The sequence below is a fragment of the Centropristis striata genome, chromosome 8 (genome assembly GCF_030273125.1).
Source record: "Centropristis striata isolate RG_2023a ecotype Rhode Island chromosome 8, C.striata_1.0, whole genome shotgun sequence".
Taxonomy (NCBI): Eukaryota; Metazoa; Chordata; class Actinopteri; order Perciformes; family Serranidae; genus Centropristis; species Centropristis striata.
The window spans coordinates 34,585,827-34,612,103 of NC_081524.1; the positions used below are offsets into that span (position 1 = coordinate 34,585,827).

The window sequence follows — 26,277 nt, forward strand, 5'->3', positions numbered from 1 at the left end:
GTGGAGAGGCCAATGGCCCTTTTGTCACATAACAGATTTTCTCACTGTAATAGTACCAACGTATTCAAAACCACTTCTGTGCTAGTTTCTGAAACACTTTAACCTTTAAGATCCACCTTTCTATACCACTTGACAACCACTATTCCAATTACAGTTCACCTATGCTTCAATATGTTTTCCCAACTGTAGCATTGTACCTTGTCATGGTGCTTTTATTTATGACATGATCAATTTTACTTATATTTTACAACTTTACATTTTTTTTAGATAATTTCACACATTTACTATCAAATATGTTATATTTTACTTTATACTGTTGTGTTGCATTTTAAAGAAGTAAAGCAACATATCTAAACAGACACTAAGTGGGACATGTCCCTGTTGTCGACAATTGACTACGGGATTAATATCAGAAAAAGCACAAGCTTAATAAAAGACTTTTAAAAATGCCATCACTGCTATAAAAAGAAAAAAGAAAAAGAAAATAAACTGCATATTGAAAAATAACTAATCATCTGTCAATATTAAATTACCACTGCACAAATACTAAATTAGATTCCATTAGCTGATGGTTAATAGAACAAAATGCTATATCAAGTAGCTGCTAATGCAAACCAAACGTTTCCTACTGCGGCAGCTTCCCACTCGACCATTTTACTGACGAAACAAGGCTAGACTTTGTAAAGCAGTCAGAGTTAATGCAGTGCATTTGTCAGTAACATTAACATGGACCGCAATCATTCACCAAAAATGCGTCTACGAAACAAGTTGAGATGGGGAGATGATCACATGATGATCACATCCTGCATAACAAACCACTACATTAATGAAAGATGAAGCCTTCAAGACATTTTAACACTTTCAACACATTTTCTTTTATTTTCTTTTGGTAAGTATGTCATTAGTATTTCGTCATGCCCTTCATGTCATGCAGAAACCCTACATAGCAGAAATACTTCGTTTGAAAACCCCTTGATGGACATCTCAAAAAGGATTTCATAGGATTTTCATGAGTTATTTTCCAGTCTATTGCTTTTTGTCTCTATAAATAACGTTCCCTAAAGACAGCTGCTTTGTTTGGCATTAGTTCCCAGTCACACCAGACAATTTCTTTTGCATGCCCTTTTAAAAGTAACAGGACATTCATACAGTTCACTCAGGGGGACATATTCGTACCATTTCCCTTCTGTCTCATGGCTGACTGCAAACCATGCTTCATGTCTTTGGTGGAAAAATTTGTACTTTATTTATATAAAGGGTTAAATGAATTTGGGTGGTGCGGAAAATGTGATATTAAGGCTTCCTGTATTTTGATTTCCTCTAATTCCAGAAAGTAAGCTGGACAAATTTGCATTTCAGAGTTGCAAATATTGATTTACTTTACATCTGGTGGGAGTGAAAACAAGTTTTGAGCACCTTTAAAGTTGTCTTGGTGAACTTGTTGGAAAACAGTTGATTATTATATACACATCTAGCCATTACGGAGTACCATTATTGTTTATTTGGAGTCCAGTTTTCTGCCACCTGATAGAAATAAGTCAAAAACTCACTGTCTTCTAGCTCTGTTTTTGGTTTCAACCAGCTCCTGAGGGAAACATCTTGTTCTTTAGCTGCTGAAATATTAATTCTGGCTGCTTTAAGTTTAACAGAGTTGAGCTGTACACAAACATACCACACATATTCAGATTGATTTTGTAACAAAATAGATTATACTGAAGATTAGTCTTCATAATCCACTGCATAGCATAGCAAGCACTGTCTTGACTACGCAGTTGTCTGCAAGTGTGTCAAAGTGTACATTGCGTTTGTTGGAAGACAACATTTATGAGACTAAACCCACAAAGAGGAGAGTGGAGACATTTCTATACGATTGCAGTACATTCCATTTAAATGGTAAACTAACACTCAAACCACAAACCTAAAACTCTGATGCTCTAATTAAAATAAGAAAGGAATGCTCACATATTGAGAGGTTTTTAGATTTAAAAATCATTATGCATTCATATCTCCACCTTTATTGACTTTTTTTCCTGCGCCTGACCGCTTTTCAGAATGTTTGTTAATTATTCAGACAATTAAGTCAGTTGCATAAAGCCCAATACTTCGAATGCTGGTATCTTAGCAACTTGTCTACAGGTCATTTAGTTGTCACTATTTTCTGGTGTTTTGATTTAAAATCGTGACAAGGGGAAGTAACATTTTCATCGACTGACTAGCAACAGCACGTGTATGAATGGCATGGGATAAAAGCCATCATGGTTAATGAGCTTAGAGCTATACATGACAGGTGAGGTGGTGGGAGAGCATGAAGCCCTCCCTCTAATCACTGTTTCAATCCCCTACTTCTTAGAGCCACCTCCTCGCTACAGCACAGAGAGCATTTAATTAACTCTGACTTTTACTTCACCTCCCTCCATTTATTCTGGTGCAGATATCCACTTAGCAACTGCACAGTAACACCGGGGTGACCATAGATTCAAAGACTTGGTTATTAATATAATTGGCTGATTAGCAAATGCTCAGCATGCTTCAAGTCCAGGCTTACAAGTGGAAGACCTTAAAACATTAAGAAGGGCAATGCCTTCGAATTTTACTCTAGGTTGGGATCCAAAATAGTCGTGGATTTAATTCTGTTGGACCTCCACGGCAAAAGCAGACTCATACACTGCGAAAGCAGAAATAAAAATACTGAACTGAAAGGTGCTTTATACAGCATTCAGAACATAAATGTAGCCGCATACAAATATTTTTCTATGTAAAGACACAGTGGAGTAAAAAAGCGCTGACTACGACAGAGCTAGTCTTCCTATGCTTCAGTCAGATTGGGCCACTGCACTATTCAGAAAAGAAAAAAATTAAATCATTTTCCAGACATTACTTTGTGAGTGTTACTACGTCTGTTATACTTTCCAAGTATTCTGCTCATGTCTGTCACCATCTTTAGGGGCAGCTGGTTTAAACACAGAGATGTGTGTGATGGTTAGCTTGACAATAGTCTTTTTTCTCCAAACTGGGTCAAATCCTATCCTCCTCTGCTTCTCGGGTGGTCCAGAGGCAGCATCTGGCTCTGATACATCCTCTTTCTCTAGCATTACGGCTCAACTACTGAGTGTTATTGACATGGGAATACTGTTTTAGCTGAAAACATCAGTATCACTGGCAGGAACTGACTGAGAGATCAATGGCATTTCTTTGTGCAAATTAATTGTAGATTAAAATAATCACTTCTTTGCTGTCCCTCCTGCAGATTTACAAATTGAATCCAGTACACTATTTTACCATTTTGAATCATCTTAAAGTCAAGTCTGCCTTGAAGTGTCATTCTGTCACCTTCAAAGCACTACTGGCATGTCCCTGCTATTTGTAGTCAACCTCATCATCAATAACTCACCTAACATTCTATGTCAGTTTAAAGAAAATACAAATCTCTATGTGACAGATGTGAATTGCACCTCATTGCTATAGTGGCTTGTTATTCAGCTATGATGGTTTACAGGTCTGTCAATACATTTCAACAAAGTGTGTCATCCTCATAGGTTGAGAAATGCAATTTGTCAATTAAAATATCACTTGGTTCATAGTAAAAATTGGTTGGTTAAAATAAGGGGACAACTTTACCCAATCAGCTAATGGTTTTTGGTTAACATATGGCAGAAAGGACTGTGTGGGTCTACAAGATGGGGCTATAAAGCAAGAAAGCTGAATATCAAAAAGAGATCCTGCTGGTCGAAAAAATATTTATTTCAGTAATGTGACTAGTGAGTCTTAAGGGAGGCCTAAAAATCCCAGTGCAGGCTAATAGAATGATAATACTCTCTTTCATTTATCCTGGGTTATTGGCAAACACCACATATATATATAATATTCAAAGCCTTTTCATTACCGACTGCAAGAAAGGAGAGATGTGACTCACATTCATTTCACTGATACCTGTTCCTCCCAGTGGTAAATGAGATTAAAGTATACTGAACATACTGTACTCTAAGGTGGAGAAATGAGTGAACTCTAATGGGTCCTTTACCTAATCTATAATATAGCAGGAAGCCCCTATAACCCATTGAGAGCAATGTCTGTTAGCAATAATGTCTCAATGAACATGGCTAAAATGCAGCAGCCATAGAGCCGTAATGGCTTTAGCTACCTCGCTGTGATAGATTAGACCACACTAGACATGTGTCTTAACAAATACTGTTGAATGAGTACAGCTTTCAAACGCTTGAAGCTTGAAGACCTAATGTACTGTGCTGCTTTCAATGAACCCTGTTGCAGGACGCAATGAAGATGCTGTTTGTTATATGCTATGACTCAATAAAAGCACATTTAGAATACGGGCTAAAAATATAAATACATGGAATGCATAAGAATCAAGCTCTTATAAAATCTGGTCATAACTAATGGTTGATCACCACAATGTGTAAAATCATTAATTATAGACTCTATAGTGCTATGGTCAAACACCTATGGTTAAAATTATTTCAATATTGCTGAATCTGTACAACAGGGATCCAGATCCTTTTCTCAATCAAAAAAACGGAAAGAGCCTTTATACTGAAAGAACTAGTATGGAGTGAGGAAAAATGCTGAAAAGTCCCCCAGTGCTTTAATACGCAAAGATAGTCTATACAACTTTATGGGCAAATTGGTTTCAGATGAACAATTTTTATTCATTCTGACTCATACTGCTGCATGGTATTGAGAGAGCCACATGGGACATAATCAGCAAGCCTGCAGTAGTGCTGAATACGTTTGATAAATGCATGGCCCAAAAAAAAGAAAGATGTATTGATTTATACGAGTTGATTTACAGCAGTTTCACACAACATATCACGCAGGCTTTCTTCGTACCAGCTGACTGCCACTTTTCGGACTGCACTTTTTCCACAAGTGTAACTCTGAAATGTGGCTTTCTAATCATAAAGTACTATGAAGAATTGTATTGTTAAGCTTTCTTGAAAGGCGCTACATAAATTTAAGTTATTATTATTATTATTCCAGGTAGCTGCATTCATGCATTTAGGCCCATGTTAATTGGCTGTGGCCGTGGTAGTAATCAAGTCAAATTATGTACTTTCAATGTAGCTGTTCTAGTAAAAAGCATAAAAAAAAATAATATGAAAAGGTTCAAACAAAGGTTCAAGCACAAACCTTTTCTTTTTTTTCCCCTCTCACTCTTCATTCTTCCTTTTCAATTCTCTACTACAATGAATGCTATTCTAAGCCATGTTAATAGATATAAATTCCTTGCTCTTCCTTACTGACAGCAAATTAAATATTAACTGCTTTTTTTTAATATGACAACAATCGATTGTCGTTTTTAATTGGATACATTTATGATTTTTAATGGGGGGTATTTTTCTTGAAAGGATCAGAGTCAGCTGTAGACACATAATGGCCAGACCTCACACTATAAATATGCAGTTTTTATACATTTAATATATCATATTATCGCTCAAGTTTTTACAATATTTTCTTTCATTTTTACTTTCTTTTGCAACACTTATTGGGGCAGAAGCATGAAGTAAAAGACCAAAAAAATAAAACATGATGAAATGTCAGGAATCACTCAAGCTTGTGCGCGATCAGTCCAAAAACTTAGGACACCCTGTTTTAGAATGTAGGTCAGAAATCACAAGAGATGAAATAAAAGCTTTAGGAGATTTTTATCCAGGCCCTCTGAATCCCTAAATCTTGTTTCACATTTATCCATGTTTGTAACTACACTCTACAGATGAGAGATAATCTACACTTCATATGCTCTCAAAGACTTAAAAACATTTAGTCTGGAGACCATCTGTATATGTTTAGGTATTCGGTAGAAGCCAACTTAAGCAGAAGAGAAAATGAATGAATAAAACGCCAAGTCAAATGTCTAGCTCCTCTTCCTACCAGATATCATGCTGATTTCTGTCCATCAAGGGAATCTTTTATGGACGTTAATGTCATATTTGTAGATTAATATGTCCTCTGACAAGTGGAAATGATCAAGGTATGCATATGGCTGGGCTTATGCCCACTTAAACTTAAAACACACATGCATCAGCAACATCCAAAATCCACTGGCCTATATATTTCTATTTTATCCCTTATGTATTAACAATTGACCCATGTTCAGTATGTTGACAAACTCTGAAGCATTACATTTTCAAGAGAACAAGAGTGAATCATGTACTATACTGAATATTCCAAGTTGTCATTTACAATCTGTTGTACTAAATCTGTAATACTACCAAATAAAAAAGGAGAAACCAATGAATCACACATGTTCCTCTAATAAATACATCAAGTTCAGGAAACATCTGTGTCTTACCTGATCCCACGGACAGATAATCCCACCAGAAAACATAAAAAGGTAACCCATGGCAACCAAGCAGGCCCAGATGACCAGGGAAAAAACACGTAGAAGCTTCTTGAAGATGGACTCAATGCAGACAAGTACAAAAACAGCCAGGAAGATAGCCAGCGCCGTGGGCACAGTGATTACAAAGGCCACGTGGTCCTCAATGTTCTGAAAAAGACCAAAAGCAAAAGCATAAGAGAGAAGCAGGGAGACACGTAGACAGACAATTCAAGAGAGGGGGGAAGAGATATGTAATTTATCAGAGAAAGGAGGAATAATTAATTAGAGGGAAAACTAGGTTTGCCTGAGAGAGATGAATAAAGAAAAGCAGCAAATTTAGAAGACACAGACTTCTCGAGGAGGCATGGAACAGCCTAACTGTGTTATAAAAAGCCACTCCTCCAGCCCCATCTTTCCTCTTTAGTTTTCTGAAAATACAAACAACCAAGGCAGACATGTGACTCACCCATAGAAGCACCAAACAGAGAATAAAACACATTCTCATGTGATTTCTTTGCTTTTTTAAGCACAAGGTGTCACTACTAAGACAACTCTTTGCTAGATGTAATCTTAGAGAAAAGTCAAGATGAAACAAACGCCTCTTTGCTCTGTTTATACTTCACTACATTTAACTTTTAGTTTGACCCACAAAAAGATTGACGAGAATCATAAGGAATGGCAGACTGTGAAATGTCAAATCACAAAAAATTATATGATTTTTAAACAGGTAAAGCGACAGTGGACAAAAAGGGAGAAGTTTATTTGCATAATGAGTTCAATGTGGCACGGCACCGAAAAGTCTGATGAAATTGGTCTTCATTAGGTAACATTTTGGTGGGGATAGGATTAAGACTGAGAAAAAAGAAATATATAAATATGAGGGTAAAATGAATGTAGAAGAAAACAAATGTAAATGAAAGTCTAAATAATTAATGCTTTCAGTTCAACTTTATCATTAACTTTCACTTTTAAAACTCCATATACAGTATATTTTCTTTTCTATGACATTTTAAAGTATTCATAAATATGGCTCAATAAAGTAACATTTACAATAGCGGCTTAAATATAAATACATGCAAAACATAAGAATCCATCACCACAATGAGTAAAATCATCAAGTATAGACTCTACGGTGGTATGGTCAAACAGTAACACCTAAGGTTAAAAGTAGGTCAATATGGCTGAAAGTACAAGCCAGGGATCCATATCCTTTTCTCAATCGATAGCTGTAAAAGTGGAAGAAACCTTTATAATGAAAGAACATCTTATGGAGTGGGGAAAAAAGCTCAAAAGTCCCTCGTGTTAACCAGTAGCAAAGTTGCAGCCACATCCATAATGGATTCGCTGCTGCCTTTCTGAAACACACTTAGATCTGAAAGTTCTAATAAAAATTTCAGGAGTTTCTTCAAGGTGCATGAAGGAGGATAGCACAGCGAAACGAGTCGTTTGTGCTGCCTGCCTTTGCCAGGTTTCATCCCATTATTGCTTTTCCAGTAGTGTGACAGGAGATGTAAATGGGCAAGGATATGGACAAGTAGGCAGATGAGTCACATCCTCACTGGCACATTTGGCTGTGTAGGTCGGACAAGCTGCTAATCTATCAATCAAACTTCCATTTAAATTCAAGCCCAAATAGCCAGATTGTCAGATTGTTATGAGTGAATACTGAACTTTTTTGTTTGTTTAACAGGGCTGGTCATTTGTTGAATCTTGCTCACTAAAGGAACACAGTTCTCAGTGACAAGCTATCCTCACTTATAAGGACAGCTTTGCTTGGTCTCCCTTTTATTTTTGAGCTTTAAATAAAACAAACATCCACAATGTAATGTCCATTGCATAATCAAAATTAATGAATTGGTTATTTTCAACTTCTCCTTTAAACTAGTGTTGAAAATATTATGCATGCATGCTGTTACATTAAAATGGAATGTGTTGTTTTTATTTACTGCAGTCAGTAATCACAAAAACACATTTTAATTCATTCCATCATTTCCAAAGCGACCTAACCATCAAAATGTTTTTATGCCAGTCTATTTCACGGTGCTCTTTGCATTTGCCCTCCTCCTCTCAATCTCTCCCTTTCTCCTCCTTTAGCCCCCCACCCCCACCGTCCCTCTGTCTCTTTCTCATGCTCACAGTCAATGCACTGGGACAGGAGAGGATATGTGTGGCTGCAGAGAGCCACAGAGAGTTTGTCTCGCCCAAAGCAGAGCTCCAAAACAGCACAGGATTTAGGTCAGCCAGCCAGCAGGATGGAGGGATGATAGGATACAAATAAAAGAGGGACAGAAATATGAGGAGGTGAGAGATGACACTGACACGAAATTGTAGAGAAATAGGGGATGATGGAGGGGGAAAAAAACATGGGAGTAGCAAAAGTCATGCCTATCCAGCACAGGGATAGAGCAGAAAGATAAGAGGATGGGACAGATAGACGGAGCAGTGCCCTGACAGGAAAAGGCATTTACTGAGATGCTTGTTCATCATGAGCCCACAAAAACATGGCAGAACTATATTCTTTATGCCTGATTGTAGGGAAATATTTTCATTAAACTATAATAGATAAAAAATATTTCAAAGACCTTCTTTACAATTCTGGAGCAGCCACGTTTCAAACTCTACATTAACACTTGCTGGTTAACTTGCACTTTCAAGTTTTATCACAGCTTTTACACAAATACTGCCAGCTGGATCAAGTCAAATTATCAATTACGTAATTTACTCAAAATACTAATGAATGATGATTAACCACTTAAATACCTCCCCATGTGCAAGACTATAATTAAATAATCATTGTGATTATTAAAGCAGTGTACAGAAGGTTGGTCAAACACAATAAACTCGGAAAAGTTGCCAGATTAAATATGCTTCATCAAAAATTGCCGTCCCTTCATAGCTTTTAGATAAGGACTTCATTTGGTGACTATTTAGGCATCATGTTTTGCTTTGTTTGAGTTGCATGTATAAGTACAATGGCTGGCTTTCCAATCACTGATGGTACTGACCCCACCATCTGTTGGTTTCACCAAAACAAATTTCACCAAGCAAAACCTTTAATTTGGCTTTCATTCAGTTTCAGTTCTGGTGATTTTTATCAGGGCTCTCTCTGTCTCACTCGGTCTCTTTTTTTTTTTTTTTTAGACTAATCCCTTCTTAATAGCAGACTCAGCAGAGACAGGAAATGGGAGAGGCACTCTCCTAATGCAAAAATGTTATAATCTTTGATAAGGTTATGTTGGTATATCATATAATATATAAAACCAACCATTAGATTGTATTCATATTGCTTTATGTTGTAAATATTATTTCCTTCTTTTAATGCATCTTTTCAATTTTAGTTCAGAATGTTTAGTTTACATAATGCCTTGCTCTCACTGCAATGAATTTTCAGGTTTTTAAAGCAAAGATAACCCTGTCAAAATAGTGACAGAGGGAAATGGATCTCCTTTCTGTAGTTCAGTCAACCATGAGCGCAGACCATAACTAAGCCCCTTATTTCCCCCTCACTTTTATCTCACCCTTCTCTTCACATTAGTGCTGCGATGAGGTCCACATGCTGTGAGAGTGTGCGTGCACATAGGTGTTGGACAAGCACGCCTGTATGTGTGTGCACGTCTGTATGTGTATCTGAGATTATGAGAGGGGGGCTCATGTATTGTTTTTGACAAGCCAGCGGATTGTGATTGTGTGTTTGTGTGCACATGATTGGCAAGCTACTTTGCGTGACCCTATTTCTATGCACTCTTACAGAAAATGTGAAAATCCAGTTTGTGTGTGTGTGCACCACATGTGCCGAAATATGCCCGTCCACACTGTTTACAGAGCTTACACAAGAAAGGAATTTCCTGCACATATTGCCATCCTAATGTTTGTGTGGCCCCGGCTGTTTGTTGTTTCTTACTTTTTTAATTTGCATAATGCATCTGTGTGCGTGTTTCTTCATGTTTTAAAAGAGCAGCTTACCAGTCCTGAAGCAAAGAACACAGTCAGCAGAGCCAGGCAGGCTCCCATCACTATGAGCAGCAGAAACACAATCAGAGGATGCTGCTGGCTCATACAGTAGTAGGACTCATACAGCCAATCTGGGGACCTTCTTCTCTTCTCCTGACCTCTTCCTCCTCCTTTAGCCCCTTCAGCAGATTCCCCTGTCCGGTCCAGGAGATACCGCTTCCTCCTTATCGCCTCTTGCCACATGGATCTTGGAGCCAAGAAGGAGGAAGAGGAGGGAGGGAAACTAGAGGAGGCAGAAGAGGTGGTCCCTGCTGAGGTATTAGTAGTTTCCACCACAGATGAGGAGCAGTTGCTTTGCTCTGCTCTCCTGCTGTTGTTGTCCCTTTTGGGGACCCTGGTGTGAGAGCTCCTGATCTCAAGCGTATCCTTTGGTTCCTCCTCCACCTCCTGTCTTAAGTCCCTCAGGCGCAGACAACTGAAAGCTGAGGCTGAGTCTGAGTCAGAGGCAGCGTGCGCTGGCCGCAGAGGTGGCAAGAACGCACCGAGGGTAGAGCGCAGCATCCTCCTCTTTCTCCTCCTGCCAACATGTTGGAGCGGGAAATGAAGAGGAGTGCAGAGACTGAGGGCTCTTTAGAGTGAGAGAGAAAAGTGGGAGGGAAGTGAAGGGAAAGGGGAGGGAGAGGGCTAAGGGGGAGGGGAGGAGGAAAAAGAAGGTGCAGCAGCAGGGAGAAGTCAGCGAGTGCGAGAGAGAGACAGCGAGAGAGAGAGAGAGAGAGAGAGAGAAGAAAAAGAGAGGAGAGATTATGCCACTGACATTTGTGCAGTATGCATTATGTATTATTAATGCAAAGTCAGAATTTGGAAAACACTTTCAATTTCAGTAACTGAGCTCAATCTCGTAGGTGATTATGATTATGGTCACTTTGAAAAAAATGTCAACTTAAAAAAAAAAGGTTAACAAAGCCTGATCAAAACTACTTGATGTAATTTCATTTTACCGGTAGGATTGTGTCTCATAACTGAGTGGTTTTTAGCAGATGAATCTTAACTCCTTCCATCATTGGATAAGCAGCTCAGAAAGCAGGCAAAAAGAATGTTGATAAAACAGGCACACACATATTATGCACACACATGCAATGACGCACAGGCACTGACTCGAGACACACACACACACACACACACACACAGGGGCCAGCCAAAACATGATGAAAGTGGTGCTAGCCAAAGTGCTGCTTTTACAGAGATGAATAAATGATGACTTCCAGATTCCTTTAATCCCCTCACAACATGAACTACCTCAATTAAGTGCTGAGTTTAAATTGCAGTACAAGTACAAAGCGATAAATCGTAATTGTGCATATTAATTTTCATAGAGAATATTTAAAGGCTGTCACTTGTGTGTTTGTGAGTTCATGCTGGGCCAGTACATTTATTTTGTAACCTTCATTCATGTAATTAAGTGGGTGGACAGTCACTTAACAGCTTCCAAACACAGATCGACTGTTTTTATTGCCAGGATGATTGAGAGGCTGAGCAGAAGATTGCATTGTTTTTCTATTTAACATAACTCAACATCACCTGGCTGTCTCCTTCTATTGAATATACCATAAGTCAAATTATTTAGCCTTCAACTACTTCTAAAACATTTTTCTAAGAACAGAAATTTGGGGCAAAAGCACAAAATTCTTAAGTCCTTTGAAGGTGACCACCGTTATAAAGATTGCTGAAAACATTTGGTACTGGAGAAGAGTTGACCAGTTAAGTGTTTTAAATTTGCTTGCCTTGCATTTGAGGTTCTATAGTCTAAAAAATGATTTAATGCACATTTAAAAAAACATACTTGTCAATGTACAGAGCCATTCTGCTCACCATGCCTATGCAACATTTCATTTGCCATTCATCCAAGAGATTGTATCAGTTCTACCAACAGACGGGGGACTCAAAAAAAGCAGCTAACCCTTCATAGACCAATCATACTTTGATGTTATGTTGGAGAAATATTTTCCCTTTCATACTTAGTCCTAGTGGTATCTAAGCTCTGGTTTATTTCCTAATGTTGTATGAAATTATAAGCTATATAGCTATGTTGTATGAAATTAGAAGCTATATAGATATAAGCTATAACAGAATATCAAAATTTCCTGGTTAACTAGGGTGTGAGCTGAAGTCCACTACACTGATACCTAAAAATGAGTGCATCAACCCACAACAGGACACCCCACCAGCAAGGAAGACTAATAAAGCTTTTGATTTGAGAGGTGAAACAAGAAACATCTGCTCACTGCATCTGTAAAAGCTACGAGTCTGCAACAAACACACGATCAATTAATTGTTCTCTCAATGCATTTTGCTGTGATTATTATGTTAGCTTTTATACTCTGCATTGGCTCTAGTCTTATCTATATCACTTTTTCTGCTCCTACAAAGACCCAATTTCCCCCTCGGTGATCATTACAGCTTCATCTAATCTGATTTAATTAGTATGGGCATCTATTTTGTAGATTTTATTATCAATTTATAACCGGAAGCAAATGTCATCATAGCGTGACACTCAATAGTTTTTTTAAACATTAGATTGATTCCTTCCAAGTACAGTTGATGTTGGAGATGATAATGATAATGTCTTTATTATAAACTCTGGTGGGCAGCAGTTAAAAAAAGAGAAAAGAAATGCACCCATCCTGCACTACATTGTTTTATCTCTTTCCATATCTTTATGTCTTCCTGCAAGTAATTTTGCCTTTTCTTTCACCTCCTTTCTCTTATCTATCTCCTTTGCCTTCACCTCTTGTTTTATCTTCACACATTTTCCCACCCATTTTTTCATACAATCTTCCACCGGTGTGCTTCCACTGCTCTTGCATTATAATCCTCATCTTCCCCCTCTGATCCTGACACCATTTACTCTGTCCCGGTCATCTCTAAAATCCAACCTGTCACTTTCTCTTCTCCATTCCTCTCATACACTTAGGCTTTCAACATCTCTCTCCATTTCCTGAACCTCAACTACTGTCTCCCTTTCCCTATGCAATAATTTCCACCATAGGTTGCCTTTCTTTTACCCCTCCTCCCTCTACTCTCTTCCTTCACCCTCATCTCATTTTCCATATTGGCATGCTTATTCCATCTCGACCTACTTCCTACTACCTTTCCTCTCACGAACCAAACCATCTCTTTTTTCTGTCCTCTTCTCCTCTGTGATTCAGTACTCCTGGTAGGGTAACATGGTCATGGTCACCAAAAAAAAAAGGCAAAAGAAAAATACTTTCATGCAGACACATTTCTCAAACGGCAGCATAAAGGCATATTTTTGAATATAAACTTAAAAGCTCATGAAACAAAAATTACTAATAAAAACAATTCATGCAATCTAGTAATTCACTATAACACACAGACTGTTGGACACCATCTAACCTGATCAAAGCAAAGTCTTTTTATCTGGAAAAATTTGTTTTAATCCGGAAAATGTTTAAATTGTTACCATGAAATTGTTTGATGATGACAAATACGGTACAATTAAAGTGGAACTGATTATCATTGTGACACTTTGTGATTCTTTAACTAAACAATACAATTGAATATAATGAGTCAGTGTTAATGTTAATAGTAACACCTATGCATTTCCTAATCCAAATGTCTTCTGTGGAAAAGGTCTCCCATCACCAGTAAAGTTATTCTGTATTTAATAGCCAATTATTCTGTGATTTGGTCAAACTACATTAAACTCAAGTAGTCAAGTCATCATTATATTTAAATGTTACTGAGTAATGCCAAGTCAGCTACTAATAAAATAGATAAATCGTTCATTTTTCTATTTCAAAAAGTAACCAATTTACTCCAAAGTTGACATTTCTGAATAAAAGAAAAAGTTGCAACCTCAAAAACAACCAACTCCATAATTTCGTCTGGTTTTCATTTGAAACAAGATTTTTTTGAACAATGATAAGGTTCAATATATAATGAAAAACTGAAAAAAAAAGAGAAAATCACTATATTGGTTAGCAAACTCAAAATAGATGCTTTCCTCAAAGTATTCAGCCCTCGAAAAATGTGCGCCAAAGTCTATTTGACCGTCACACGTTTGTTTGTTTTTTGGGGGGCTTCAGTTATGAAAGCTTTATTATTGGCAAGACAGATGCCATCAACGCACGGTTATATTATTGTAATATATATTTCAAAGTGGTTTTGACAAATGACTGCAAAATACTTATTACATTGTGAAGGATGATACATAAAGAAAAATATGTGATGTTGTTTGTTCACTTCTGTGCCAAGGTGACAAGAGCATGCAGCGTCCAAAATAGACTGCGAGGGAGGCAGAAGGCAGAGAGATGAATGCAAACGCATTCGCACAAGAGGTAGTGAAGCAGCTGGCAGATATTGACCCATTCAGGGTTAAGTGGAGGTTAGGAAAAAAAGACACACTTTTTCCTCCCATAGTCTGTTTCTATGTAAACCACCCACACAAGTATGCATATACAAATCCACCCATATTCTAGAAGCACCAGTAATAATTGCTCTTGACTTATTGCCAAACAGCTTCCAGCAGTCAATACATCACCCTAAGCTGATCACGATCCCTCTTCTGTTTTATAAGTAACTGGAGGTTAAGGGAAGCTAAGATAATACAAAAATTAAGAACATTCAGTTGCCATCATTAATGTGCCCATAATTAAAGGCTTTATTGGTCCTGTGTGGCCCAATCATATTGCTGATCTGGATATTGTATTATAATGCGGTGAAAAAAAAGGATGTGACCACCGCCATCTTGGTTTGGGGGAAAACGGGTGTGGCCAACTGCGAGCGTGACTATTTATCTGGTGATTTTAACCCATAAGAACCCAGACCCAGTTATCCTTAAAGGATGTGTTCTATAAGTTGACCACATAAAACACATTTCTGATGTTTAAAAAAAAAAAAAAATGCTACCCCTAAATGCCAAAGATCTGTGATGTGACATATGAACGCTACATTGGCCGTTTATGGTATTTATGTTTATGATATTTCTTATTTTAAAATAGAAAAAAAAATAGGCAAATTGGTGTCTCTGTAAGCAGAAAATGTGTCTCTTTCTTTTGCATCTCCATCAAAATTGTGACTTTAATTTGTTCAGTTCCCTATTAACGGTTTAGAATTGTTAAATGGGTTTAAACTTAGCCAAGTAACAAAAAATATGCTTTTTAAAATTTCTATTCCCAGTCACAGCTACATTTTGGAGAAGTCACTTACTGTTAAAGTCACATGACCACCACACCAGGGTGTTGAGTATACGTCACTTAGGGATTTAATGAGTTAAGGTGAAGCATAAAGCTGAATATGAGAGATTATAGAAGATTTAAAGTGTTTGTTACATGGGTGTCACCATGGGTTGTTATGGGTTAAGGCAAGATAGGAGAGGAAATTTGAGTATGACTGAGTATGAATGAGTATAATCTTAATTTGCGTGTGTTCACTACTCAAGCTCTAACAAAAGTTTTATTTCTTACATTTACCTAACATGCATCATTAAGGAAAGACAGGATAAATCTCCAATTAAATCCGAGACATTTAATATAGAGTATCTGCAGAAACAGAGCCCAATCCCATAGATAAATAGTACAGACAATAGAGCTGCACAGTGCACACTGGAAGTACATTAACGTTATTAAAATCAATTATATGTAATATGCTTGACAATTGAATAGCTCTGCATTGCATCAACAAAAAGAAAAGTATGCATCCTAGCTATTTCTAAATCTTTTTTTTATTTGTTTTTAAAGTTGGGGCCTGGAAACAACAAACCCTCTCTGTAACCTTTTTGCCTTCTGTCTCTGGCTCAAGGGAAATTCTCTTCTTTCAAGTGTCCTATAAAATGTGTTTCTTCGGTGCAGCTTTTGCCTACATTACCTGAATTAACTGTATTCTGTTGAGTGTTTATTTTTGTCGTCTGTACACTTTTGTGTGAATTAAATTGTGCTATTATATTGTCATTATATATAGTGGCATAAAATGGTCTTCAAAATGATGAAATTATGTAATATTTCATCCTCCCCGAACAGATAAATTAAGGTCAGAGGCAGGATAGTGAGTAGGGTCACTGTTGTTTTCTTCAATGTTGGGACAATTTAAGTACATTCCCAACAGGGGACACTTCCACCTTAACCTTGGTTCCTCAGGGAGCCTTTGCTTAAAAACAAACACTTCACAAAGTCTTTCACCAAATTAGTGAGGATCTGCTTCTGCCATGAAAGAAGACAGACCACCTGAAGCTACGGCAGTTAGCCTTGTGTTTTCTGTGTGCCAGCTGAGCATGCTGTCTAGCTGCTTTACTGCATGCTTTTGCAATTAATCAAGGACCATAATGAATGAGATATTCTCTGTCTATAGTTATTTATCTAAAAAAATATCTTTGATGCTTTCGAAGCCTAAGTGCAGCACAGGTTTCCATGAATTTTGAGGACCCAGAGCTTGATTGAATTTTAGATTTGAACTGCTGCCAATATTCTGAATCCAGCATCGAGGCTCCAGGTTTACAGGGCCAGCTCATACGTTCAGCAGCCAAAATGCCTTCCAGTCATTTGACCATAACAGTGGAAACTGTCATAAATCTGCTACCCTGGAGATTTACAGTACATCTCATTCACAAAATTTCCCTTGTTGAAGTCTACATTAAAATGCACAGATTAGAAGTGTTTTAAATAATAACCTGCCTTTGAAGTGCTTACAAATTGTCACCTCTACATTATTTTTTTATATGCATTAAAGCTATTGAAGTGTTGGAAGATAATACATTTACATTTTGAGGTATATCAGGAAGAAAGCTACAAAAACTTGTAATTGTGAATAGGAATTGTAAACGAGAACCAGTTCCAGTTGAGAATTGGTTCTCAAATTGTTCGATTCATCTCAATCATATGCCTCTATACAGCTTATCGATTCCCTATATTGGTGGCAGCCTGTTTTTCTGATGTGCATTGCAAAACAATGACATCAAACTCATGAATTTCACTGCTGGAAACTTCTAAGACTGGCAAATGGCAATTTTATATATGGAAGCTGGCTCCATGCACCACTAAGACATTTTCATAGAAATAAAAGGGCATCAGAAATCAATGAGGGGATTAATAAAGAACCATACCGATAGGCAAAAATCAATAATGGAATTACTATCATTAAAACTGTATCAGTTCCCATCCTGTGATGCCCTATGGGGTCAACCTATTATTATTATTAATTATAATGATTATTATTAATAACTATTATTATTAACGAGTGAGCAACAGAACAGTTTGTTTCTGGTCAACATTTCAACTGAAACTGAGTTTTCAAAGGGATGAATAGACATACTGTAGATTCAGCACGAGACTGTTGTAATTAACTAACCAAGTTCACCTGGCAACGATTAGCCAATTGAGTTATTCAGCTGAGTAACTATAGAGGTATTGTATGGACTAATGCTACCTATACACCAGAAGACTTTGAAAAGATTTGGAAAGACTCCTGCAAAACTATCAGCTCACATCTGCTCACATCTAAAGACAACTGTTGAGAGTTTTTAGTCCCAGCCTAGTCTCAGACTGAGATTCTACAAAGACTGTGAATCTTGCAGGATCACTATTTACAAGACTACAACTAGATTTCCTTTAGCATTTTTTACCTACCATGCAATTTTTGTGTGTGCAGTGGTTTGTGTTGGAAAAAAAAAAAAAAAAGAAGAGGAGAAGATGCCACAAAATGCCCCCTCACAAAGCTGAAAAGGGGTTTCTGTTTTTCTGACATGAAAAGTGACTATTTTACAGTAAAATAGATATAAGGAAGAATAAAGGAAAGGAAACTGTAGAAAAGAATTCATGATATACATTTATGTCCTATTTAATTATTTGTTTAATTGAATAATTATACTTATCAGCTCTTTCAACTTTCATTTAGTTAATCACACATTCATCATCAATTATTTATTACTTATTTATGTATACATTTATTTATAACATTATTGTGATGTTACTTTTTCCTGTTGAAGTGGTTTTACTGCCGGTCTGGAGCCGCTCATCTATTGGTTGTTGATTGTGTTACGTCACTGCGACTTGCGATCATATCAAACACGTTTGATATGATATTATTATTATTATTTACTAAAGACTTTCAGTTTTTAGTCTGGGACTGTGAAAATCGTTTGGTGTAAGCCCAGCATAAGAAAAAGTACAAACCAAGCTAGGTTAACTTCTTAAAAATAATGAAAACTCGCAATTATGTCACAAGTTGCCTGGATCTTAAATTATGCAGCATATTGTAAACAATCATATTTCGGACAGATGTCAAAAAAACACCCTACATATAAAGCTGTAAAGAGAGAGAACACATTTTCACTAAAATTTCACACCGTCTTACCTGGACAAAGGAAGATGCTAAGGTCGACTTCGTGTGTTTTTTTTCCATAGTCACGCTGCAACACAAGCTAAAACACGCAGCTAGCCTTGCTGGTTTCATTGGCTTCCCACTGTGCAAACACCACAATGACGGACAATGAATATAATACCCCAAAACTCCTGTCTTGACAATTGAAGACAAGTGAGTGCACGTTCGGACACTCAAAACAAGACGCCACACACAACTTTGACGTTTTTCCCGGTTTTTCCAGATCTGTCCGACAGAGAGCGCTCGTGCCCCAAACCAAAGGCAGATTGGCTGGCCCAATCATGTGAGAGGGTTGCACAAAACACACAAAACTTTTTTTTTTTTTTTATGGGATTAACCTACATTTTTGCCATTTTCCTATCCTATATGCTATAAAAAATTCCCACAACAAGCAGAAATTCCATAAAAAACGGGTTTTGATTGTAATTGTCATAATAGTTTAATTCAGTCAATTTGATACATCTCATTTGCATTCCACAACATACAATAGTCTACATAGCCTTATCTAATTCTCTTTTTCTGGCTGTCAAATCTCATCTGGAATAACCTAGATCTTGAAATAGACTTTGCTAATTTCAGTCACTTCAAAATGAAATGATAACCTCTTATTATCTGTGCATAGAGGAATACCGTTGTGTCTACCTGACAAAAGTACTGTATTTTTCCATAGCTCTTTTAACCTTCATTATCTCTAATAGAAATGCAGTTGATTAATGCATTTCATGCATGATTACATTTTTAAAAATAATAAATATCTGCAAGGATGATGAGTTAAATGGTACGGAATTCAAATGTTCTATCTTTAATGATAAAAAAGTTTTGTTTAAGTAATGGTCTTTTGGATTCAGGTTGACTGGACACTCCAAACCAGCCCAAGGTTGTTGTTTTTTTTAAAGCATGTGCCAATTGCACACCACCAACAATGTTGCAAGGATATTCACACCACTGATCAGATTTATATTCCCTAAGCTCAAAGTTGAAGGGGAACAGACAAGCACTAAAGTGGTATTGTGGTGAGCTATTGTTATTTAGCAGGATGCAATGAGATGAGCTCTGAACTTTTGTATCACTTTATCATAATGAAGTCATGTAGTAGATTTTGTACATATATACAAGTGAAAGAGGCAGGGTGTCACAAAATGTATCAGTAAGTTCACTAATGGTGCTCTCTGACTCATCCCTAAAACAACCATAATAACATTGAACATAAATAACTAGACATTAACGTAACATGTGTAACAAACCTAACATGTCAATCTTTCACTTAGATTGCTTCAAAACCCTGATTTACATGTCAAACACAGTGCTGCAAAGCATTCTGGGAAACACGCCCTATACTCTCTCCCAACCTTATTTATATACAGTCTATGCTCCCAACACGTTACAATATAGTACTTCAGGAAGGAGGCTTATATATTTGGTTGAACTTGTATTTGCTCAAATTTCTGCAATAATCTCCTCTATGGTGTATTTATTATTCCCCCATCCGTTTTCCTTGATGTGAAATCACTGAATTTGTGCAGCAGGAGCCAAGGGACTCATTGACCTTCTTGTTTGATGTTCTTTATAAAAATCAAACCAATTCGGTTTCTTGTTTTGTCTCATTGGTGAAAGGTCCCTGAAGAAGAGAAGAGAAGAGAAGAGAAGAGAAGAGAAGAGAAGAGAAGAGAAGACCTCCAATTTGCGTGTAAGTTCTCAATTACATCTCGTTTACAATGGAAAAGACATGCAAGGTGCGAGTATTTAAATTCAGAGCAAGGGTGAGAAAGAGAGCGTTGCATTATGGGTGGAGATTTTTATTTTCTGCTGCCATCATTTTCACACTGCTTCCCTTTGAAAATGACTTCAATTATTCACAGCTTCTCCATGGTGTCAGAAGAGAAAAGGGCCTTCATTCACAATTCAGAAAGTGTGACATATTCTTCCTTAACCTTGCTCCACCTTTTATTCTCTAATTTACCCTGAACAACTAATCAGGGGCTCTATTTTCATCTAATTCAGTCCCCTGTGAATTTTGATTACACTATCCTGTGGGCAACTGAACCTTAGCATTGACATAAATACACAAAATTGAATACTAACGAATGTGGGTAAAAATAAAAAGAAGATGTGTGAAATGCAAAAGCAATGAGTGAGGGAATGTGTGTGCTTTATTGTCTATGTCCCTCTTTATAATGGGAAGAGGGTGATGTGACAGCTTGAAGCCTACCTGCTCCAGTATGTGTGTGTGTGTGTGTGTGTGTGTCTTGACAGAATGAGAACAGCTGGAGTGTGGTCATCGTGGGACTTTAATTTCTTACACTCCCACCATCTTCTTTTTTCAGCATTACATTGCACAAAGGGAGAGGCAATCAGCTGCTGACCTTTACAGTATTCTCTCTCTCTCTCTCTTTCTCTCGAACTGTTATTGTCTAGTATCTGTCCTCCTTCTCTTGACACCCCTCTTCTCATCCTTTCCCTCACTAACTCTCAATTTCATCACTCTCTCTTTCCTTTTCCTCTTCTAATTTTCACTTATTTTACCCCCCTTTGGCTGCAGGCTGACAGGAAATGCAGGTGGATCCGCCTTGTTGCCTGACATTGAGTTCCACAGGAAGGGCAAGTCAATGTTGGTGTTAAGGCATAGCGTTGTTTTGGCGGCCTGTTTTAATTTTAGTCTTAGTCTAGTCTTTGTGTCATACTCTTTTTAGTCTAGTCAAGTTTCAGTCGACTAAAAGTCTGAGCACTTTCGTCTTATTTTAGTCTGACTAAAATTATTAGTGTGACTAAAATTCTTGTTTATTGTTTATCGTGATAGTTTCTGGGAAAATATATCGTCCTAAAGAATTAGTTATCGTGACAGGGCTACTCCCAGCACGAATTGTCGAAGATGAGGAGTTACCGCCATGATGGCAAAAATGGACTAAAAGTTAAAAGTGCCAAAAAGACATACAATTTTAAACTTGACTGACAAATTGTACATAGAAGACACATTAAAGATCAAAACCTGGCCACAGCTATGCTATTTTATTTATTTAATTAATTTAAATATATGTGTGTGTACTTCTAACATGTTACAATAATAACAATAATATAATAATAGGACAACCTTGTTTGAATTGTGAAATGGGTTTGGCTAAAAGAAGATTTTGGTTTAATCTATAATAGGAACCATATTGACTGGGTTAAATAGAATTGCATTACTAAAAATAGACTAAAATATCATCAGTTTACATTGACTAAAACTAGATGAAAATAGTCATAATTCTGACTAAAATAAGACGAAAATGCTCAGAGTTAAAGGAGTATGAATCTGACTAAAACTAATAAAAACTAAAAATGACAGCTTGACACAAACACTAGACTAAAGGGCTGTTTCCACTACTGCGGGTCTCACTTGCCGAAACGCCCCTAATTTGAAAAGCAGAAGGGTCTTTTTTCTCCCCTGAAAAAAGCCCAGTTACTGATTGGATAGATCGCTAATTGGGATGTGACATACGAAGCTGGATGTGAAGTAGTACTCTACCCGACAACAACACACGCCGTTTGCAAAAGCCGGCGAAGCAGTGTTGCCAACTTAGCAACTTTGTTGCTATATTTAGCGACTTTTCATACCTGCTACAGGAAGTGTTCACTTAGCGATCTATTTAGTCATAATTTCCGTTGACAAAAGCAACACTCTTAAGGCAAGACACTACAGGTAAAAACATAATTTTTCATGCACTGGTCAATTTTGATTCATTGGGCTATTTTTGTTCCATCTGTCTTCTTTTACTCTTGTGAAAAGAAAAAAGAAAAAAATATACATTCTGGTGCTGATTTTACTATGACAGGTAATGCTGAATTTGCATTTAAACATCAGAAAATGTCATATAATCATCATTTAATGACACAAAACTAAAATTAGAACTATTCGCAGGTTTAAAAAAACATCTTCATCAGAAAAATATAAACTGTACATTGAGTAATTTTAACATTCAAACACTTTACATCTTGTTTCTACATTTAGGTACCAAAGCTATGGCCCATCTGCAACAACAGTGTTAACTTGTGTCCAAATTCATGTCACCCATTGTATTCAATGGAGATGGGGCTTCAGGATCTTTTCTGTGAATGCCTGCTCTTCCCTGATATTAATGGTTGTTTGACTGTTGGATCCTTCCTGTAAAGGCATTACATAGCATGCACACATACAATACCTCTCACCTCTAATACTAGTTACCTTGGCAACATGTATTTATAGTATTTGATGCTACATAACCATCTTGGAGGGCAAGAAACAGATGTGTCCAAAAATAACATGGAAGATGTTTACATACACTATATAAAATACATATTTGCTTTTTTTCTCACTGTCTGACATGAAATCAGACAATCACTTTTCCTGTTTTAGGTCCGTTAGGAAACATAGAAACATAAAAAAAAGACAGATTACAGTTTGCAAATGCACACAGGGACAAAGACATTAATTTTTGGAGGCATGTTCTGTGGTCTGACAAAATTGTAATCTGGCTTTTTTATGTTTCCTTTGGAGTAATGGCTTCTTCCTGGCAGAGTGGCCTTTCAGCCCATGTCGGTACAGGACTCGTTTCACTGTGGATAATGACTCACTCTTACCAGCTTCAGCCAGCATCTTCACAAGGTCTTTTGCTTTTGTTCTTGGGTTGATATGCACATTTTGGACCAAAGCACCTTCATCTCTGGGACACAGAGCCCGTCTCCTTCCTGAGCGCTATGATGGCTGGACATTCCCATGGTGTTTATACTTGGGTATAATTATTTGAACAGATGAATGTTGCACCTTCAGGCATCTGGAAATTGCACCCAAGGATGAACCAGACTTGTGCAAGTCCAAAATTCTCTTCCTGATATCTTTTTTTGATTTCTTTTGACTTTCCCATGATGTTACACAAAGAAGCAGTGTGTTTCAGGTGTGCCTTAAAATACATCCACAGGTGTGTCTCGAATTAACTCTAATGTTGTCAATGAACCTATCAGAAGCTTCCAAAGACATGACAGCATCATCTGGGCTTTCCCAAATTGTTTCAAGGCATAATAATGTTAGTGTATGTAAACTTCTGACTTTGAAGAAAGTAATAAAAAAATGTCTAAAAAAATCCTTCTCTCATTATTCTGGCATTTAGCAAATATAAATGATTTTGGTAATCCTAACGGACCTAAAACAGGAAAAGTGATCGTCTGATTTCATGTCAGACAGTGAGAAAAAAAGCATATATGTCTTTTTATATAGTGTATGTAAACTTCTGGTTTCAACTGTAGATGCATCCTCTTGAGCATGTCTACTTACCATTTTAAAAATTATTGTTTGAGTAGATTAATTGTCTGATTGTACAAATGAGCTTCCTGTAGGATAGGACCGCAACAGATGCAGGTGCATTTAATTTGGTGCTTATGGGCTGAAGACCTCATTTGACGATATTCGTGGTAGAAAAATTTGCTGCTCAATTAAAAACACTTGTGTCTGTACAATATCTGCACTGGCCAATGTCATTTGCAGCCACATTATGTCTGAGAAAGACCCCTGTGTGCTTTTGCACAAACATTTGCAGAGCAACAGTATCCAGGAATAATGGTCTATGGTCTATTAAATATATACTAAAAATACATGTCCCCTACAGAAAATTCTAAAACCATGCAATGTTCTTTCACTGAGTTACATTATTGCCTTGTTTGAATTGTAAATCAGTTTTAACATAAAAAGTATTAGAGTGGATAATAGGAAACAGCAAATCAAAACAGTCTTCCATTAGCAAAAATTTCCACATTAAATCTGCTCTGGAGGTTGAAGAAAATGTCATGTAGTAATGCTTTTTGAGTCATTTAGTAGGCCTAGTTTAAAGTCAATAATAAACGCGTTCCTCATGTCTCACTTTATTTATTTATTTTTTAATCTGTATCTCTAATGCCATTAAAAGACCTGCATTAAATTATTTCTTGCCCACTCTGGGGAAGTGCAACAATTACTAGGCCTTCATTGAAATCCTCATCATTCATCATGTCTTGAGGGACACGGCCACCTGTCTCATGGCTGAAAGCCCTGTGTGTGTTAGACCTGGACTACTCCTGCCTGCCCTGAGTGGAACCTGTCGTTCTTTTCTTGTCTTCTCATTTCCGCCTGGGCGCCTGTCATAATCACTACAGCTACTAGAGAGTGTGGCCTAACAATAAACATAAATATCGGTCATTACAAGCTGTGGTATAAATGACATATGGGGTCATTTTTTGACGCAGGACAGTCTCAAACAACCTCTTTCATAATTTCATAATCATTTAACTATTGTGAATATAAATATATCAATTAGAGCAGTTTTAATAAATAGGATTATAAATTCTCAATTTTGGCACCACCTGCTGTGGCTGTATGCCAAGTCTCACAGACCAGGCAATAAATTGCCTGTCACTAAGATTTATTCATATTTCTAACATATCCCGTGAATGTGACAGTTCCATGTATTGTGTTGCATAATGACAAGAAAAGACAATAGGCTGTGAAAGAGATTTGTGAGGACTGGTGCTGCACTATGGCAGCATAGTTTTCTGACATGAGTGTTTTTCCACTATTGGCTCAAAATACTTTTTGTTGCTGTTCATTTGACAGCTGTGACCCAGTGTGTCAGCAGCAAACCATTTATAATTTGCTATGAACTGACAGCCAAGGATCAATTCATCAAAAAGAGTGTTGCAGTACAAACACATTGAGCAAGGTTCCTTACACTCAAAAAAAGCAAACTTGGTGTCTGTTACCTTAGTCTAACATGTAGCTTCTACTAAATAAAATTATGTTTTGTGGTTGAACAGTTTTAAAACATGTAGTTTTAGCATAAAATGCAACAATTTAAAATTTACCAGAATATTTTATGTTAAAACAACCTAATTAAATTGCTGAATATAATACTCTGTTTAAAAAGTATTTATTTCCTGAATAATTACTATTATGTTCATTTTCATATGATAAAGGAAATCTTTTAGCCTAAACCACTTCAACCTAACTTTGTTTTGTTGGCTCAGCACAATTAATTCATGTACTTCACTATTTTAAAAAGTAGTTGTAACTACCCTATTAAATAAAGTCTCTTAATAATATCATACAAGTTTAAATGGCCCAAGAAAATTATGTTAGTATGTTACAATTACCCTTATAAATCTAGTTGGACTGACCTGGTAATTAAGTAACAATAACGCAAATACATCATGTTGACCCAACATATTTACATTTTGTTCACTCTCAAACTGTTTCTCGCTAAATTAAAGCATTTTATTTAGGTGGAAATTATTTCCATAATTTTATTTCGTTCTGGGAACAAGTTATTTTTTTGAGTGTAGGAAATCTTCTTCATGATATCTCTACATATGCAAAGAGCATTGAGTGAAAGACCTCCAAACTGGTGCACTAACCAGACTGAAACCCACAGATGAGCAGCCACTTGGTGAGTCTACAGTAATCTTGCTAAGCCTCTGAGCTTCATTGTCCAGATGTCCTCTGCATGGAGAATAAACTTGAATGATGGGCGAGCTCAGCTCCGTTCAGTTACATAGGGCTCACACCTCTTTGTGCCAGCCTTTATTCTTATCAGCCCTCTGTAGAAGGACATTGC

General features: G+C 37.0%; 1 protein-coding gene across 3 annotated transcripts in view; it reads right to left on the reverse strand.

The window, feature by feature from the left end:
• Window positions 1-18,889, reverse strand: part of adcy2a (adenylate cyclase 2a) — a 68,344-nt gene extending 49,455 nt beyond the window's left edge. The window contains exons 1-3 of one of the 3 annotated variants that reach the window (XM_059338343.1): window positions 18,656-18,889; window positions 10,301-10,916; window positions 6,308-6,505 (exon numbers count right to left, since the gene is read on the reverse strand). In XM_059338343.1, the coding sequence (XP_059194326.1) occupies window positions 6,308-6,505; window positions 10,301-10,849 (747 nt within the window). In that variant the 5' untranslated portion in view covers window positions 10,850-10,916; window positions 18,656-18,889. Of the gene's footprint in view, window positions 1-6,307; window positions 6,506-10,300; window positions 10,973-18,655 lie in introns of those variants that run through there. The other 2 variants (XM_059338342.1, XM_059338344.1) reach the window with 2 other exon arrangements.
• Between the last annotated feature and the right edge of the window lie 7,388 nt (window positions 18,890-26,277).